Source organism: Phascolarctos cinereus, unplaced genomic scaffold (assembly GCF_003287225.1).
Source record: "Phascolarctos cinereus isolate Bilbo 61053 unplaced genomic scaffold, phaCin_HiC Scaffold_4;HRSCAF=312, whole genome shotgun sequence".
NCBI lineage: Eukaryota > Metazoa > Chordata > Mammalia > Diprotodontia > Phascolarctidae > Phascolarctos > Phascolarctos cinereus.
Genome location: NW_027555847.1, coordinates 719,195,613 through 719,213,393, shown reverse-complemented (window position 1 = coordinate 719,213,393; position 17,781 = coordinate 719,195,613). Strand labels below are relative to the sequence as shown.

Here is a 17,781-nt window from a genome sequence, read left to right as displayed (position 1 = left end):
TCCTTTACTGTGATTTCTATAGACAAAACCGTAAATTCTAATGCTGAACCATTGGACAGGACCAGGGACTTTAGCGGTGGGGAGTTTCGTTTCAGAGTTCTCGGTAGCCATGGTTGCAGAACCAGTGCCCAGGTCACATCTCCACAAGGGTTACTTCTCTGGATGACCCTTGTAAGATTCAGACTGGAATCAGTGGTCTGAGAGTCGCTATTACTACTGAGGCTCTTGGCTTACTTGGTTATCCGTGAGAATCTGTCAGTAGCTGGTAGAGGTGATGGCGGGTGGAAGGGATCGCAGACCTCTTTTTCCACAACGGCTATCCCCGTGTCCTGCCTTGCTGGAGATCCAGAGGTTTGTGGGTTTGTGGGAGGCAGGATAAGATTATTCCTGTGTTCTTCGATTTGGGATCCAAGAGTCGCAAAGGACCATAGAGGTCATCTGGTCAAACCGCGTCATCTTTATGGATGAAAAAACCGAGGGAGAGGAAGGTTTTAGTGACTTGCCCTATGTCACAGATTTAGGATTTTGGACCTTTTTCCATTGTACCATACTGCCTGCCTTAAGATCTGGGTCTAACTCAAGCTCTGTTTCTTGTTCCTTGTACGACCATAAGCAAGTCCCTTCCTCCTCTCCCTTTCTGCCTCTGTATAAAGAGGTTGGGGGACCAGAGGAGTTTAAAGGTCCCTTTCCAGCTCTGACAAGTCTGCATTCTGTCCTTCCAGCTCAACAGCACCCTCTAGTGTCCAATCCCTGAAGCACAGGGAGAACCAGGCATTGTCCATAGAGTAGAAGGAGTTAACTTCCTGCTATTTCTCCTCTATGGACAGATTGTTATTATTTTTTTAAATCTTTGGGTATTGGTGGACTACAAGCTCAATACGAGCCACCACGACAGCCAAAAAGCCTAATGGAATCTTAAGCTGCATTAAGAGAGGCATAGTTTCCTGTCATCCTTTGTCCTGGTTAGGCTACATCAGGAGGACTGGGTTCATTTCTGGGTACCACATTTTGGGAAGGAAACATAAACTGGGCAATGTCCAGAGGGTGGTGAAGGGGTTTGAGCCCATGCCTCCTGAGGACTCATTGAAAGAAATGGGCATCTTGGAGATAATGAGGAGCTACTGAATTGTATTAAATAAGGAAGTGACAAGGTTAAATCTACACTTTAGGAAAACCACTTTGGCAACTGAGTGAAGGGTGGATTAGAGTGGGGAGAGACTTCAGACAATGAGAACGATGAGCTGGATATTGCAATGGTCCAGGTGAAAAGTGATGAGTGTCTAAACCAGAGGACGCTCTGTGAATGGAGAGGAGATCAAGGCAAGAGGTGGTTTAGAGGTAGAGATGACAAAATTTAGCAACAGATTTGGTGTGTGGAGTGAATTTGAGTGAGGAGTTAAGGAGGATATCAAGATTTCTAGCCTGAATAGGATCATGTGAAGTGAGCAGAATCAGGAGAACATTATACATGCAGTAACAGTCATACTATACGATGATCAACTGTGAATGACTTAGCTCCTCCCAGCAATATAAAGATCCAAGACAATTCCAAAGGACTCAGGATAAAAGCTGCTCTCCACCTCCGGAGAAAGAACTGATGGAGTCCGAATGCAGATTGAAGCAGACTTGGGTTTTACTTTCTTTATTTTTCTTGGGTTTTTCTTTTTTTTTTTGGTCTGTATTTGCTATCACAACATGGCTAGTATGGAAATATGTTTTGCATGACTACCCGTGTATAATCTGTATCGAATTGCTTGCCTTCTCAAGGAGAGGGGGAAGGAGGGAGAGAATTTGAAACTCAAAAATTTTAAAAATGAATGTTAATGTTGTTTTACATGTAATTGTAAAAAATAAAATATATAAATTTTCAAAAAACAAAACAAAACAAAACACGCAAGCCAGTGATAGTTCAGAAGAGAGAAAGAGTTCTGTTCTGTTCCTGACATGTGGTGTCTGAAATTCCTACAGTATAACCAATTTGAAGTGTCCAATATGCAGTTGGAGATGTGAGACAAAAGCTCAGGAGATTGACGAGGGTTGGCTATATAGATGGGGGAGGCTGAGGGAATAAGCATTTATAGAATACCTACTATGTGCCTGACACTGTCCTAAGCATTAAATATCTATTACCTCATTTGATTCTCCCAATAACCCTGTGAGTTAGGTGCTTTTATTATCCTCATTTTACAGTTGAGGAAATTGAGACAAACAAAGGTTATGTCTCTTGCCCTGAGTCATGCAGCTAGAAAGTGTCTGGGGCTAGATCTGAGCTCAGGTCTTCCTGATTCCAAGTCCAGCACTCTATCCACTGTACCACCAACTGCCTCTAGATTTGGGAATCATCCATATAAACACGATTAACATCTATATAAACATATACTCATGGGAGTTGATGAGATCACCAAAGGAGAGAGCACAGAGGAGAAACAGAGCCTTGGGGGACATCTACAATTAATGGCTGTGAAGATCCAACAAAGGAAACTGAGAAAAAGTGGTCAGACAGGCAGGAAGAGAACCAGGGAAGAGGAGTGTCACAAAAACTCAGAGAGGAGAAGAGGGAGATCAACAGTTAAGAGGATTCCTTTGTGTATGGGATAGACTACATGGCTGCCGGATTCTCTTCCAGACCATAAATTTCTGTGGTTCTATGAGACTGAGCCAAGGGATGGGGAAATGTTTCCTGTATGAAAATGCACCTGAGCTGAGCCTTGAAGGGTTCTAAGAGGTGGAGCTAAGAGGTATCATATGGAAACCTACGCATCATGCCAGGAAATGGAATCAAATTCAATGTTGCGCTACTCTCGACTCTGGCAGATTAAGACCCCTCACCTGAGGACCTCTCTAGGTGCAAAGTACTCTGCAGCTTCACTCACAACTGTAGCTCATGGGTGTCCACTGGTGTGTTTACCTTATGTCTAGCCAGCCATAAGACTTAATAAGCTCAAAGCAAAAGTATTTACTGACATGGTATAGTAAAAGCAGTACAAACAAAACATTTCCACAGTCAACTTGGAGTGCATGCTTCCACAAATGCAACAGTAGGAAGGAAGGATGGTGGTTTCAATAGTCTCCATTGATCGTTTCCATGTTTATCTCTTTTTATGCTGTGAATGATTTTACTTTGTCATGATTGTAACTCCTGCCTTTTTGGGGTTTACTTGATGCATAGTAAAAAGAATTTCCAGCCCTTCATTTTTATTCTTTGTCTTTGTCTTTTTTTTTTTTTAAGGTGTGCTTCTTGTGGGCAACAGATTGTAGGTTTTTTTTTTTAATTATCCAAGCTTTCTCTATCTTTCATTTTTATTGGATTGTCAAATCCATTTACATTTAAAGCTATGAAAATTAGGTTTATATTTTCTTCCATTTATCTTTAATATTGTTTTTAAATTCTGAATTAGGATTCTTCACTCCCCTTTTCTCTTTAAAGACAGTACTTTGTCTCTTTATTTATTTTAGCTTCATCTACGTTAAGGCAATCCTATTCCTACTGGATCTCTTCTACTTATCCGGAAACCCCACCCCTCTTGCTTGTTACCCCTTTCTCTACTTTTGGAGATTTGCTGAACTTATTAGTTCCTTTTAATTTTTCCATTTATATAGATATCTATATCTTTCCCTCTTTTTTCTCTCAGTTAAGTACTTGAATAAAATTCCCTTTATTCTCTTCCCCTTGCCCCAGTTTTTTTTTCACATTATTATTCTTTATTTTAAAAATAAAAGCAGCTAGCTGGAGCAATGGATAGAGCTCTGGGCCTAGAGTGTGGAAGACCTAAGTTCAAATGTGGCCTTAGATACTTACTAGTTGTGTGACACTGGAAAAATCACTTAAACCTATGTCTGCCTCACTTTCCTCTGCTAGAAAATAGGAATAATAACCACTCCTACCTCCAAGGGCTGTGGTGAGGATCAAATGAGATAATATTTGTAAAGCGTCTGGTGCAATGTCTGATATGTGGTAGGTACTTAATAAATATTTGTTCCTTTCTTTGTCCTAATTTTGATCTTTGTTGTATTCAAGGGTTCTTAACCTGGGATTCAGAAACTTGGTTTAAAATTTTTTTTATAACTATATTCTAATAAAATGAGTTTCCTTTGCAATCTTACATATTTTATTTTATGTATTAAAAAACATGATTCTTAAAAGGTATTCATAGGCTTTACTAGACTGCCAAGGGGGTCCATGATTCAAAAAAGGTGAAGGACCTTTGCCCTAACCAGTTGATGGTCAATTGTACTCAGCTGATTTAGGAATGAATATTGTATTGGTAATGAGTCATGTCTTGTAGGTTAAACTATAATCAATTTTTCTTTCTTTCTTTCTTTCTTTCTTTCTTTCTTTCTTTCTTTCTTTCTTTCTTTCTTTCTTCTTTCTTTCTTTCTTTCTTTCTTTCTTTCTTTCTTTTTTGGTGAGGCAATTGGGGTTAAGTGACTTCCCCAAAGTCACACAGCTATTAAGTATTATGTCTCTGAGGCCGGATTTGAACTCAGGTTCTTCTGATTCCAGGGCCAGCAATCTATCCACTGTACTACCTAGCTGCCCCTATAATCAGTTTCTTGTTTTTTTTTTTTTTTGTTATATTACTTGGGGAATTTCTGTGTTCAGCATCTCTTATTCTTTCCTCAAAGGAGGTATGAATAATTTATAGGTTTGAGACTTCTCAGTAGTTTTACAAGTTTTGGGTCCCTCTCCTTCCTTATTCCAGCTCCATATGTTCCAACATATTTTTCATTGACTTCTTTCTATTTCCATCTTTGCAGTGAAGTCACCAAGTATAAATGTATATGTTGATTTCATTTGGAGTTTTTTTATTTTTTATTTTTATTTATTTTTAATTTTTTTTCATATGCTTTTGAGTTTAAAATTTTTTCTCCATTTGGAGCTTTTCATTGAACTTCCCAACGCCTTCATCCTGCATAAGCTATGTTGATACACTAGAGCAATTATTATGGGGCATCTTTTGGATTATTAGGGACAGGCACCAGACCTGTGACTTCACTGGAATAGAAAACTCCTTCCACCAATTCAAACTGACTTTACTTACAGTCTTAGAGAATTGCCTAGAGATCAGAGGTTAAATGATTTATCTAGGGTGACACAGCCAACATGTGTGAGACATGGAATTTGAACCCAAGCTTTCCTGGCTCTGAAACCATCTCTCTGAAAATCAAATGATTCTCTTTTTCTCTCTTCCCTCCCTTCCCCTCATCTCCCTCCCTCTTCCCTCTCTCTCTCTCTTTCACATCATAAGTGCTTTACCCATGTTAGCTATTAAAATGGTTATTAGCATAAACACTGTAATACAAGATGATCACTTGGCTTGTGAAATGACGTTTCTTGTTTTCTTTGAACGGACTCATTCTACCAGTTCCTTTATTTGCCTTTCTGAAGAGACCTATTTAGTGGTACTTTCCTTCTCTTTTCTGTTTGGCTTATGGCAAAAATGTCAAGCATGTTTGCTCATGGGCCATTGGGCCTTGGGGCTCATGTTTGGACGCCACCCACCAAGTCAGTGTTCATAGATAATCTTAAAACTGTGATCCTTCATGCCCTATGCCCCCTTTTCTTTCACTCTATCACCACCACTGCAAGAGCAGGAGGCTAGCAGGTGTACAAACACCTGTCTGCATACAGACAAAGAAGTAGGACCAGAGTTGAACAGGAAGGGGAGGGGAGGATGTCCTTCAAGAAGCTGCAATATTCATTTAATGACCCCTCCCCAATTTTTCCTTGAAATAAAGGCTCAACTTTTAAGTATTTTTAAAATAAGTTTTATTATTTTTATTTTAAAAATTGCCTTTTCTCCCTCCTCCCCCCACACTATTGAGACAGAAAGACAAAACCCCCTGTTATGAACATGTTTAGTCAAGCAAATCAAGTTTCTGCATTGGCCACATCCAAGACGCAAAGTCGCCTCCAGTCTTTCACCTATCTACAGGAGGTGAGTAACAGGTTTCATCACAGCCCTCCGGTCATTTTACTGATCAGAGTTTCTAAGTCTTTCAAAATCGCTGATCTTCATAATATTGTTGTCGTATAAACTGTTCCCCTTGTTCTAATCACTTCGCTCTTTTTCAGTTCATACAAGTTTTCCTAGGGTTCTCTGAAACCACCCTCTTTATGAGACAGATGATGCAGTGGATACAGCACTGGGTATGGAATCAGGGAGACGTGAGTTCAAATGTGACCTAAGTCACTTACTCACTGTGTGATCCTGGGCAAGTCTACCTCAGTTTCCTCATCTGTAGAATGGTGGCAATGAATAAAAACACCTGCCTCCTAGAGTTGTTATGAAGATCAAATAAGATAATATCTGTGGAATGCTTTGCAACCCTTAAAGTGCTACAGAAATGCTAACTATAATTATGATTTGCTGTAGCAAATAATAGTCTATCACATTCATATACCACAACTTGTTCAACCATTCCCCAATTGATGGACATCCCCTCAATTTTGAATTCTTTGGCACCACAAAGAGAGCTGCTATAAATATTTTTATAAATCCTTAGAATTTATTTTGCTTAAGACAAATTATTCCCTTCATCTATCCTCCTTTTAAATTCCTTCTTTTTCCATTCTCCCCTTTCCTCCTATTTCCATATTGAGTGAAATGTATTTCTGTACCCAACTCTGTATTTATATTCTTCCCTTCTTTAACCGATTTAGATGAGAATAAAGTTCAAATGTCAGCCACTCCCCACCCCCATGCCTTCCTCCTTCTTTGCAGAGATGTTTAATTGTGCACTCTGATTATGTAAGGTCATTGTCTCTAGCCTTCTCTTTCTTCCTCCCTCTACACCTGGCCAGTGTTTTTCCATTCTTATCTTAAGATAATCATGACAGGACAGAACCACCAGCAATCCTTCTGCCTAATTAGACTCTCTCTATACCTCCTGATGATGATAGAGTTCTGAGGGGATACATGTGTCACCTCCCCATGTTAAAATGCAAGCAATTGATCCCGGTTTAGCCCCTGAGAATTGTTTGTTTCCTTTACATGATTCCCTTAACTCCTGTGTTTGGACTTCAGAATTTCTACCCAGCTTTTCATCAGGAGAGCTTGCAAGACCTCTTTCATGAAAGATTCATTTTCCCCCGTAGGATCATACTCAGCTTTGCTGAGTAAGTTACTCTTGATTGTAAGCCTGCATCCCTTGCCTTCAGTAATATCATGTTTCAACCTTTCTGTTCCTTCATAGTAGTTGTGCTAAATCATATCTTTTCTTGACTGGGACTTTGCGGTACTTGAATTAATTTTTTTCTGTTTTGTTTTGTTTTGTCTGCCTGCAGCACTTTTTCTTTGACCCGGAAGCTCTGGATTTGGGCTCTTTGTGAAATTTCTCCAAGGAACTGACTGAGAAATTATTTCTATTTCTACTTTCCCTTTTGGTTCTAAGAGATCTGAGCAGTTTTAAGATTTCTTGAGATATGATGTGTAGGCTCTTTTTTTTTTTTGGTAATGGCATTCAAATAGTTCAGTAATTCTTAAATTATATCTCTTCCATCTGTTTCCCAGGTCAGTTGTTTTTTTATATGAAATGTCTTAAATTTTCTTTTTTTCTAGTTTTCTGACTTTAATATCTTTTATTGTATCGTGGAATGATTAACTTCCACTTGATCCATTCTGATTTTTAGGATGCTTGCTGCTTGGGTCAAGTTCTGTGCCTCTTGTGCTAAGCTGTTAATTCCATTTCCAATTCTTTCTCTCACAGTTCTCTTCCCCTCCCTCCATTTTCTTTCATTTCATTTCTATTGTTTTCAAAAATCACATTTTAAACTCTTAAAAAACACACTGTGCCTTATCTCTTCAACAAAGAATTCTAGTTGAATTTGTGTCCAAGCTATGTTTTCCTTTGAAGCTTTCCTTGTAAATGTTTCCTACTCTTTCCATTTGCATTGTTGAAATAATTGTGTGTATTGTTTTCCTGACTTCATTTTGCATCAGGTCATCTGAGTGTTCCTCTGCTTCTCTGTATTCATTGTAGGCATCATTTTTTTTTTGTGAGACAATGAGGGTTAAGTGAGTTGCCCAGGGTCACACAGCTAGGAAGTATCAAGTATCTGAGGCCACGTTTGAACTCAGGCCCTTCTGACTCCAAGGCTGGAGCTCTGTCCACTTTGCCACCTCGCTGCTCCTTATAGGCATCATTTTTGAAATGGGAAATACCCTATTGCAGTAATGTCAAACTCAAAAAGAAATGGACTCCTGTAGGATGCATATTAACTCAGAAAACCACAAATTAACATTATTATTTATGTATTTATTTTGTTAAATTTTCCCAATTGCATTTTTTTTTTGGCGAGGCAATTGGGGTTAAGTGACTTGCTCAAGGTCATACAGCTAATAATTGTCAAGTGTCTGGTCTGAGACCATATTTGAACCGAGGTCCTCCTGATTCCAGGGCTGGTGCTCTACCCACTGCACCGCCTAGCTGCCCCATCCCAATTACATTTTAATGTGGTTCTATGAATTTGACACCTCTGCTCTATTGCACTGATGCACCACCATTTATTTAGCCATTCCCAAATCAAAGGACATCTACTTTGCTACATTAAAAGGGCTGGAGTGTATATGGGGCCTTTCTTCTTGTCATTGACATCCCTGAGCCACTAGTGGTTAGACAACTTTTCCAGGGTCACCAACAAGACTTGAACCTTGGTCTTTGTCACCTGGCCTCTCTTGACCTCTGCCTTGACAGCTGTGAAGAAGGCAGATTATAAAGAAGCAGGGACACTAATTGGAGGCTGTTGTAGCCATCCATGCATGAGAGGATGAGGACATGAACCTGAGCCATGGCTGTGAGAAGAGAGAGGGAATAAAGGCAAGAAATATGCAGAGGTAGGATCTACAAGACTTGGATGTGATGAGAGAGAGTAAGGACGCTGGGATAGTTCTGGTACTTGCAAACGAGGGTTCCTTTCCATTCTGATGTTCTCCGTGCTATGTTCCCAGAATCCTCTCAGCTCTAACATTCCATGTCATCTGGCTATAATCAGACTATCGACTGGTTAGAGCAAAAGTTCTTTATCTTTTGTGGGTTACAGATGTGGAGAAAGAGAATGAGTAGTATATAGGTAAGGGGACTGATAAGCGGGAAATTTCCAATAAGAAGCAACTAGCATTCTGCAGTTCCCAGTTCTAAAGCCTCTCCCAGCCCTGACATTCTATGTTCCAAGGCTCCTTTTAGCCCTGACCTTCCCTGTTCTGAGGCGACTCCCGGCTCTAACATTCCCTGTTCTAAGGCCCCTCCCAGCTCTGACATGGTATGTTTCAAGGCTCATTTTAGCCTTGATGTTCACTGCTCTAAGGGCCCTCCCACTTCTGACATTCCATGTACTAAGACCCCACCCAGCCCTGACATTCCATGTTCCAAGACCACACCCAGCCTTGACATTCTGAGGCCCCTCCCAGCTCTGACATTCCCTGTTCTAAAGTCCCTCCTGGTCCACATATTCCACCTTCTAAGGACCCTTCTAACATCCCATCTTCCTAGCTATCAGATGTTTCCAGGGGACAGCTAGTACTCAACGTTTCCAGTGATCTCTGCTGGCCATAGAAGGTCAATCAGGTCATGGACACCTGCCCTAGCCTATTTTTGTTGTGGAGGAGTGGGACGCCTCCAAGGCAAGTGACAGCCTTTCCCCTGCAATGTTTCTTCATCCTGCCAGAGGCAGGAGGAAAGGAACCTGAGGAGGGCCTTCACCCACAGAGGAAGGCCTCACTCCTGGGTCAGGGATTACAGGTGAGAGGCCCAGCCCCAGGGGTTGCCAGGACTCAGTAATGGCCCCTCTAAAAAGGGATTACAAGCTCAGCTGGAATCAGGGTTATGTGGCTGCTAAGGACCCAGAGGATGTCTGGGGCTACCATGGAGGGAGGCTGTGGCCATGGCTGGGGAGGAGGGGATGACCTCCCTTTGCTGCCCTGGCTCTACCCCATGGGGGCCTTGGCTTCACTTCTGGGCGCTCCGGTGTAGGAAGGACAGTGACAAGAGTATTCAGGGGAGGGCCAGCAGGGTGGCAAAGGGTCTCAATCCAGTCCATGAAGTCCAGAAGGATCAAGGGGAAGGAAGCGGACACCTTCAGCCTGGAGAGGAGGAGACCCAGAGGGGATGAGAACACCGTCTTCCAGTCTTAGAAGAGGGATTAGCTATGTTCTGTTTGTCCCAGGGGACAGAACAAGGAACACTGGGGGATGGTTTTATTGTCATTTCTCAGTCACTCCATTTGGGGTCTTCTTGGTAGAGATACTGGTTTACTGTTTTACAGATGAGGAAACTGAGGCAAACAGAGTGAAGTGACTTGCCCAGGGTCACACAGCTAGTAAGTGTCTGAGGCCGGATTTGAACTCAGGAAGATGCGTCTTCCTGACTCCAGGCTCATCTAAGCTTCCTACCTAGAAGAGCTGTCCACCAGTGCAAGGGCTGCCTTAGGAGGGCTCCCCGTCAGTGGAGGTCATAATGCAAGGCTCTTGTGCAGGCTATATAACACGCTGCAGCTGAATGTGGTATACTAGGTCTCTAGGGCTTGGCCTTTCTAACTCTGGCATTTGGTGATTCTCTGAGCTAGGTTCATGACCACCTAGCCCATCCATAGCCTTTATTTTACAGAGGGATCATCTGAGACTCTTGCTTTCTACCCCTTGGTACAGAATAGCTTTCCAGTGGTCCGCCATCTTATGCGTTCCTTACACATTAAGATTTCTTGGGAGAAATCCATCCCCTTGTCAAGATTCTGACAGTGAACTCGAGCATCTCCCACTGTTTGCTGAGACCTCATTGGTAGGTCAGCCTCCTCAAAGGTTGTTCTTCTTTCTAATAATTGCCATCCATCCGTCCGTCTGCCCCGGCAAGCAGTGTGAGGACAAAACTTTTCTGTGCCATGAGCACATAATGGTGACATTAGGATCAGCTTCCCCTGGGTAGCTCTCTATGCTCTCTCCTTTCTGGGTTTTGGGGACCTCGATTTCCCCTAGTCCACCTTCCATGTAAGCAGGTAGATGTCTCCTTCTCAGTGGTCCTAGCTAGGTCATTGTTTTTGAGGAGCCTTCTAACTGTGAGTGCCTGGCCCTGTCCTACATCCTCTCTATACTCTCCCAGCCCTTTTCCTCAGCTCCCCACTGTGTTGAGGGCAGCAACATCCTCCCGGTCACTGCTCACAAGCTCAAGCATCACCCTGTCCCACTCTCCCTCATCTCACACCCTGACAATCGCTGAACCTTGTCGTCTTGGCCTCCATGACTTTGGTCTCCACTCTTACAACAGCCACCTCTCCTTCTCCTAGCTGGCCTCCCTGCCTCAAGCCTCTCCCTCCTCCACTCAGCTGCCAAAGTGATTTTCCCCAAATACAGGACTGATCATTCATTCCCCCTACTCAATAAACTCCATTGCTCCTTAAATTCCCTACATCACATACAGAACTCCTCTGTTTGGCAGCTGGGGGTGCATCATGACCTGAGTTCAAATCCAGACTCCAATATTTACTAGCTGTGTGACCTTGACAAGTCACTTAACCTCTGTCTGCCTCAGTTTCTTCATCTGTAAAATGTAGATAATAATAGCAGTCACCTCCCAGGGTCTTTGTAAAGGATCAAATGAAATAATATCTATAAAGCTCTTGGCATTTACCTAATTTATACTTGTCAGCTTCCTTTCCTTACAACCATCCATGACGGAGGCTGCTACCCAGGAACTCCTCGTAGCAATGAGATCATAGGTCAGGACCCTATCTCCATGATAATAACAGCAGTTTATATGTCAAGAGTGTTCCACACTTTAGAATGGGTTTTCTTCACAACCACCCTGGCAAGGAAGGCAGTGCAATGATAATATCCCCACTTTGCAGATGGGAAAATTGTACCACCCACAGCAGAAATCTGCTTGAATACCCTGGGTGTCCTCTACTGGGGCTTCTTGGTCACATCCCAGTTGGATTGGTGACTGTTGAGGCCCCTTCTAACCCTGGGGTTCTGTAAAGGGGCTCAGGTTCATGGGGCATTAGATTTAAAGTCAGACCAGACAAGTCACTTAGTTTAGCATTCTAATTTTAATTACTTTTATTTTGCATTTAATTAACTACTAGCTAACTTTAAATAGCACCTGAAAGTTAGCAAAGCACTTCACATATGTTAGCTCACTGCATTCTCACAGCCTTGGGAGGTTAGTGCTAATAAGATTCTCATTTTACAGATGAGGAAACGGAGGCTGAGAGAGGATCAGTGACTTGCCCAGGACCACATGGATTATAGAAGTCCCGACTCCAGTCCAGGTTCCATGCTCAGGACTCTTGACTACTCTAGGTCTGATAATAATACTTTTTGTATTTGCTATTTTCAATCTCCATTTGACAGATGAGGAAACTGAGGCAGCTGGAGAGACCTCTGACCTTTGCTCCGAGGTGAGCAGGCTGCAAAGCCTGTGAATAGTTACAGACACCTCCGTATGTAGACCCAGGAGTTGGGCGGAGGCTCCAAGGAGCTGGTGAGGAACAAAGGAGCCGAGCTGGCAGGCTTCTTTGCACCTCCCTTCCCCTTAGCCACACCCCAAGGCCACACCAGAGCTTGGGCTCTGGGCCGGGGGAGGAGGGAAATCCTCCCCCTCTTCCAACCCAGAGAAAAGGCTGTCCCGGCGGCACAGAGGAGAGGCATCATCCTGCAGGCACCATGAGCGGCAGGGTTGGGGACCTGAGCCCTCAGCAGGAGGAGGCGCTGGCCCAGGTGAGCCCTGTCCCCCCATCCCAACACCTCCCGGCTGAACCAGGGGAGTGCCCTGAGGCTCCAGCCCTGTCCCTTCTCTGCCTCCCTGCCTCCAGCTTGTACAGGGCAGAGAGTCCTGAAGCTAGGGCCAGAGGAGCTGGGTGTGAATCCTGACTTGGCTTCTGTGAAGCTGTGTGAGCAGAGGAAGCCCCTTCCCTTCTCTGGGCCTCAGTTTCCCTCTCTGTTCAAAGAGGGCATTGGCCTAGATGCTCTCTAAGGCCCCTTCCAGCTAGAATTCCATGCTCCTGCTCTCCCCCTTTGTTCATGGCCTCACAGACCTAGAAGGGAGCCCAGAGTCCACTTAGTTTTCTACTGGGGAAACTGAGGCCCGGGGAGATTCAGTGATTTGCTCCAAGTCCCTCAGGTAGTGTCAGGGGCCGTCCACAAACTGCAGAACCAGTGCCTCTAGGGTGGGCTCTGTCACACTGCCTCACAATGCCAGGCCTGGGGGCTCAGGAAGAGCTCCAGACAGGGAGGCTGGGCTGGCCCAGTGCCCCTTCTCCCCAGGGAGCAGGAAGACCAGAGGGCACTATTCACTTCCATGGCCGGACCTGGGGTGGGCAGCCCATGCCCCTGTCCAAACCAGTGACCTGGCGGGGGTCTCAGGGGAGGAGAGGTTTGGGCTCCCTGGGCTTCCAGCTCTCAGTCTGTTCTCCAGAAAACTTCCTGGGGAGTGCACCCACAAGTAGCCCAGCCTTGTTTGGATGCCACTGGAGTCCAGAGACTTGTGCATCTTTGCTGGTCCCAGAAGCAAAGGAGAGTAGGTTTGAATTAGTTTGTTTTCAGTCAGTGTTCTCCTCAGATGCCTTACCATGGCTTTGAGCACGCCTTAAGGGCTCTCAAAATCCCTGCTGGGGGAACCACTTCTCAGAGATCCCATTGGGTTTGGAAGGCTCAGATCCTAGCCCAAGGCCTCACAAAGGACGCTCAGGGTGGGCCCACAATGAGCAGGCCTTAGGCCAGGTTTCAGCTCAGTTCTTCTGACTCTATGCTCAGAGCTCCCCCCATTCCACCTGCTATCTATACAATGAGGGCCACAGCCCACCCCAAAAGGCCTCAGGACCCTTCCCCCACTTAGCTCTTTCACCACTCCATTCATTCCTTCCTGGGCCCCTGTTCATCATCTCTCACCTGGGTTTTTGTAATCACTATCACCTAGGGGTGAGAGCTCTGGGATGTGAGAACGAGGGACGTGGTGGGCATCCCTGCTCAGCTACTCCTTGGCCAGGTGACCCGGAGGAAGCCAGTTAACCTCGCTCTTCCTGCTCCCTCGGAGGGCCCGCTGTCAGGGCCTTGGTTTGCCGGTCTATAAAATAGTAGCTCTGACCTCAGTGGTCCTTAAGGCCCCATTGATTATCTATGAAGGCTACTATTAGCGATGAGCTTCCCTAGGAAGTGAATAAGGGATGGGGGTTGGGGGGAAGAGCGGGAGGCTGAGATGCAAGCTTGGACAAGCTCCTCAGCTGTCCCTAGCCTCTCTTCCCAGCCCTCAGTGTCCTGGCTTAGCCCTCTGCTCTGGAGCCCAGGGTCCAGGTGGACCCCAACTAGCCGTGTGACTAAGCCTCATTGTGAGCCATCTGTGTGGGAAGGAGAGAATGGCTGTGTAAGGATCACTGGATGTCATGTCTCCCAGCCTGTGGTTTTAAATCCATTAACATACGTGAAGGTCAAGAGGACCAGATGCGGGTCGGGAGGGCCAAAGATCAGGATTTAAGCCCCAGCTTTATGGCTTACTAGCTGAGTGGTCTGGGACAAATCACAGAATCTGGAGAGGACTAGAGCCCTCTACAAGAATCCCCTCTATCACATCAATCGTCCAGTCAGCCAGCAGCCTTCATGAAACATCTCTAGCAGTACTGTGCTTGGTGCTGGGGAGGCACAGACAGAAGTAACCAAGTTCCTGCCCTCAGGCCAGGCCCAGAGAGTGCACGAAGTGTCTGCCTCAGACACTTCCTAGCTGAGTGGCCCTGGGAGGGTCACTTAGCCTCTCCTTGCCTCAGTTTCCTCACCTGTAAAACTAAGAGTCTGGGCTGGATGGTGTCTAGAGGGCCCCCTCCAGCTCTAAATCTGGGATACGAGTATGGATTACATTCTTTTAAGGGGACAATGTCCACATACATGGGAACATAGAGAGCACCTATTCAGGGTGTCATCCCAGTGGTTACTCAGGCTTAGCTTGAAGGCTCTGAGTCAGCATTTGAACCTTTCCCCATTGCTCCTGTTCCTGCCTTCTGGGGCTGAGCAGAGTCAGGCTAATCTCCTCCCTGTCCCATGTGACAGAGCCACCCAAGCAGTGGGAAACAGTCATCATTCTCCCCTTCCCCCCCACTTCCCAATCTTCCCTTCTCTGGCTTCAGTGCCCCCAGTTCCTTCACTCGGCTTCTTATGGCCCTTCCCCATTGAACTGAATTGAAGTGAGTTGACTAAGGGTCCCAAGGCTGGAGTCCAGGCCCCAGGGATCAGGGCCAGTGATCTTGACCCAGCCCCAGGGATCAGGGCCAGTGATCTTGACCCACTTGTCTCTCCTCAGTTTCGAAAAAACGTCCAGGATGTGCTGGCCGACATGCCCAACCCTGACGACTATTTCCTCCTTCGCTGGCTCCGAGGTGAGGGGGAGGGGGGTTTGGAGACATAGCCTGGCTGGGGGTAGGGTGGGGATGGGGCAACGATGATAAGATCTGAATTATCCCCTACACACCTGCCTCCCAGGGGCTTGTGCAGAAAGTGTCTCCTGAATATTAAAATGTAGCCAGAAAGGGATTTGTTGTGATGGTTTTCATGATGGCAATCATCTCCTTCGATCTTCACAACCACCCTGAGAGGTAGGTATGAGGGGAACGATCAGTAGAATTATCCCCATTTTGCAGGTGGGAAAACTGATTTTCCAGGGTCTCTTCTGTCTCTTAATATTTTGAATTTATGACCTGCCCAAAGTCACCCAAGTCTCTGAGCTGGGGCTAGACCTCTGGTCATCTCACTTTAAATCCAATGTTCTTTCCCCAAAGAGATAAAGTAGTGCCATTAAAGAACAGGAACAAATCTTAATCTGCACCCCCCCCCCAAAAAAAACCAAATGGAAGAAAGTATAAAGCTAGTTCTCATAACCTTAAATGGAAAAGGACCAAACAATCCAATAAAATGAAAAAAGTGATAGAAGGCTTATGCTAACAAAACTCCCTAATCAGATGCTTACAAAAAACCGATCTAAAAAGCAAAGACATACACAATAAAACTATCTTAATTGGCTGGCAACATGGTGGTTTATTTAGACAAGGCTAGGGAATCATTAAAGATGCTGAGATAATTAATAGTTTTAGCAAATTTGCAAGGTACTAAATAAACCCGTAAAACTCAATAGCTTTTTAAATATAACGACAATAAAAAGAGAAATCACATTAAAAAAACCAACTACAAAATACATTTAGGGATCAGTCTACTGGGACACATAAAAGACTTGTATTGATTCCAATACAAAGTGTTCCTTGAAGAAATAAAAAAAAACAACTCAAGTGGCTAAAGGAATATACAATGCTTATAGCTAGCCTGTGTCAATATCATAAAAGTGACAATAGTACCAGAGTCAGTTTACAATAGTAATACTATGCCAATCAATATGCTTAGGTTTTTCTTCATTTTGATCAAATGCTATGCCAATCAGTCTATCAAAAGGAAAATGTATAGATAAAATAAAAGAATAGCAAACTTCATTTGGAGAAACAAAAGATTTTAGTCTATCAAGGGAAATGATGAGAAGAGGTAGTTATGAAGGGGAAATAGCACTTGTAGACCTCAAACTATTACAAAGCAGTGGTTGTCAAATGACCCGGGACTGGTTAAAAATAGAGAAGGGTTGCTATTATCTGTCCTCCAGGCTTTGGTTGAAGCAATGACCTGGGTTCAGGAGTATATAGGCAGTTGGTACTCAGAAAGTTAGTACAAAGAAAAGCTTTTATTATGTGACCCACTGGAATCAATTGTTAAATTTCCAGTACAAACACCACACATCAGGGCTTGACTTATTGTTGGGTTGATTGTCTAGACTTAAGAAAGAGATGGAAAAATTGCTAATATTGCAAAGGAAACTTAAAAGTGTGCTCTGTGTGCAGAGGGATCATTAGCACACCACACTGCATAGCAGAGTCCAAATAGATCTTGGTAGACTAGACTAGAGCACTGGGCTGAATCTGATCACGTGATGTCCGCTAGGGATAACTGTAAAGTCTTACAGTTGGGTTCAAAAAGCCAATGTCTGAAGTCCAGGATGGGGGAGGCAAGTGGCCAAACAGGAAAGAGGAGTTGATTTGGGGCTGCAGTAAGAAAGCCATATCATCCAGAAAAAAGGAGGTGATTAATCCCTCATTCATTCAATAACGTGTCGGGCACTGTGCTAAGCTCTGGAGATACAGAGGCAAAAGATCGTTCCCACCCTGAAGGGGCTTACTCAGATCCCATCTTAAGGATGGTGCTCGGCTCTGGTTTAGGAAGGGCACTGACCAATTAAAGGCACGTGCAGGAGATGAGATGGGAAGGGCGTTGAGTCTATGTCACTGTTGGCCTGAGAGGAGAAGGCTGGGGGTGGGGGAGATGGGATCAGTGTCTTCAAACCCTGGAAGAGCTTCCAGGCACAAGAAGGCCTTGTTCTGCTTGGCTCCAGGGGCACAGCTAGAGCAAGAGAGGAAGCTGAGGAGAACTCCCTGAGACCTGACATCAGGAACAGAATTTAGCCTAATGAGAGCCATCCCACAGTGGAGTGCTCATGGCTTTCCCCTCACTGGAAGCCTCCAAGCACAGGCTGGGGGACCAGGATGGGGAGTGTGTTGGAGGGCTTTCTTGTGCAAAGCTGGGTCAGACTAGAAGACCCCGACAGGCTTGAATCTGTGAAAGTGAGGCTGGGAGAGAGCCACGGGCAGGAGATTCCAAGGAGCTGTTGGCAGACAGCTCAGCCCTCTCTTCCTCTTTGTTAGGGATTCTGAAACATCCGGGTTGTTTTTGCTGCCGCTTCTAGGCCCCCCTTTACTCCAGTCCCTGGGCT

General features: G+C 44.6%; 1 protein-coding gene across 1 annotated transcript in view; it reads left to right on the top strand.

The window, feature by feature from the left end:
* The first annotated feature begins 12,348 nt into the window (after positions 1-12,348).
* The window catches only part of LOC110215208 (SEC14-like protein 2), a 31,731-nt gene continuing 26,298 nt past the window's right edge, over positions 12,349-17,781 (top strand). Inside the window, exons 1-2 of the mRNA XM_020996478.2 lie at positions 12,349-12,710; positions 15,280-15,355. Coding sequence (XP_020852137.1) covers positions 12,657-12,710; positions 15,280-15,355 — 130 coding nt within the window. The 5' untranslated portion in view covers positions 12,349-12,656. The remainder of the gene's footprint in view (positions 12,711-15,279; positions 15,356-17,781) is intronic.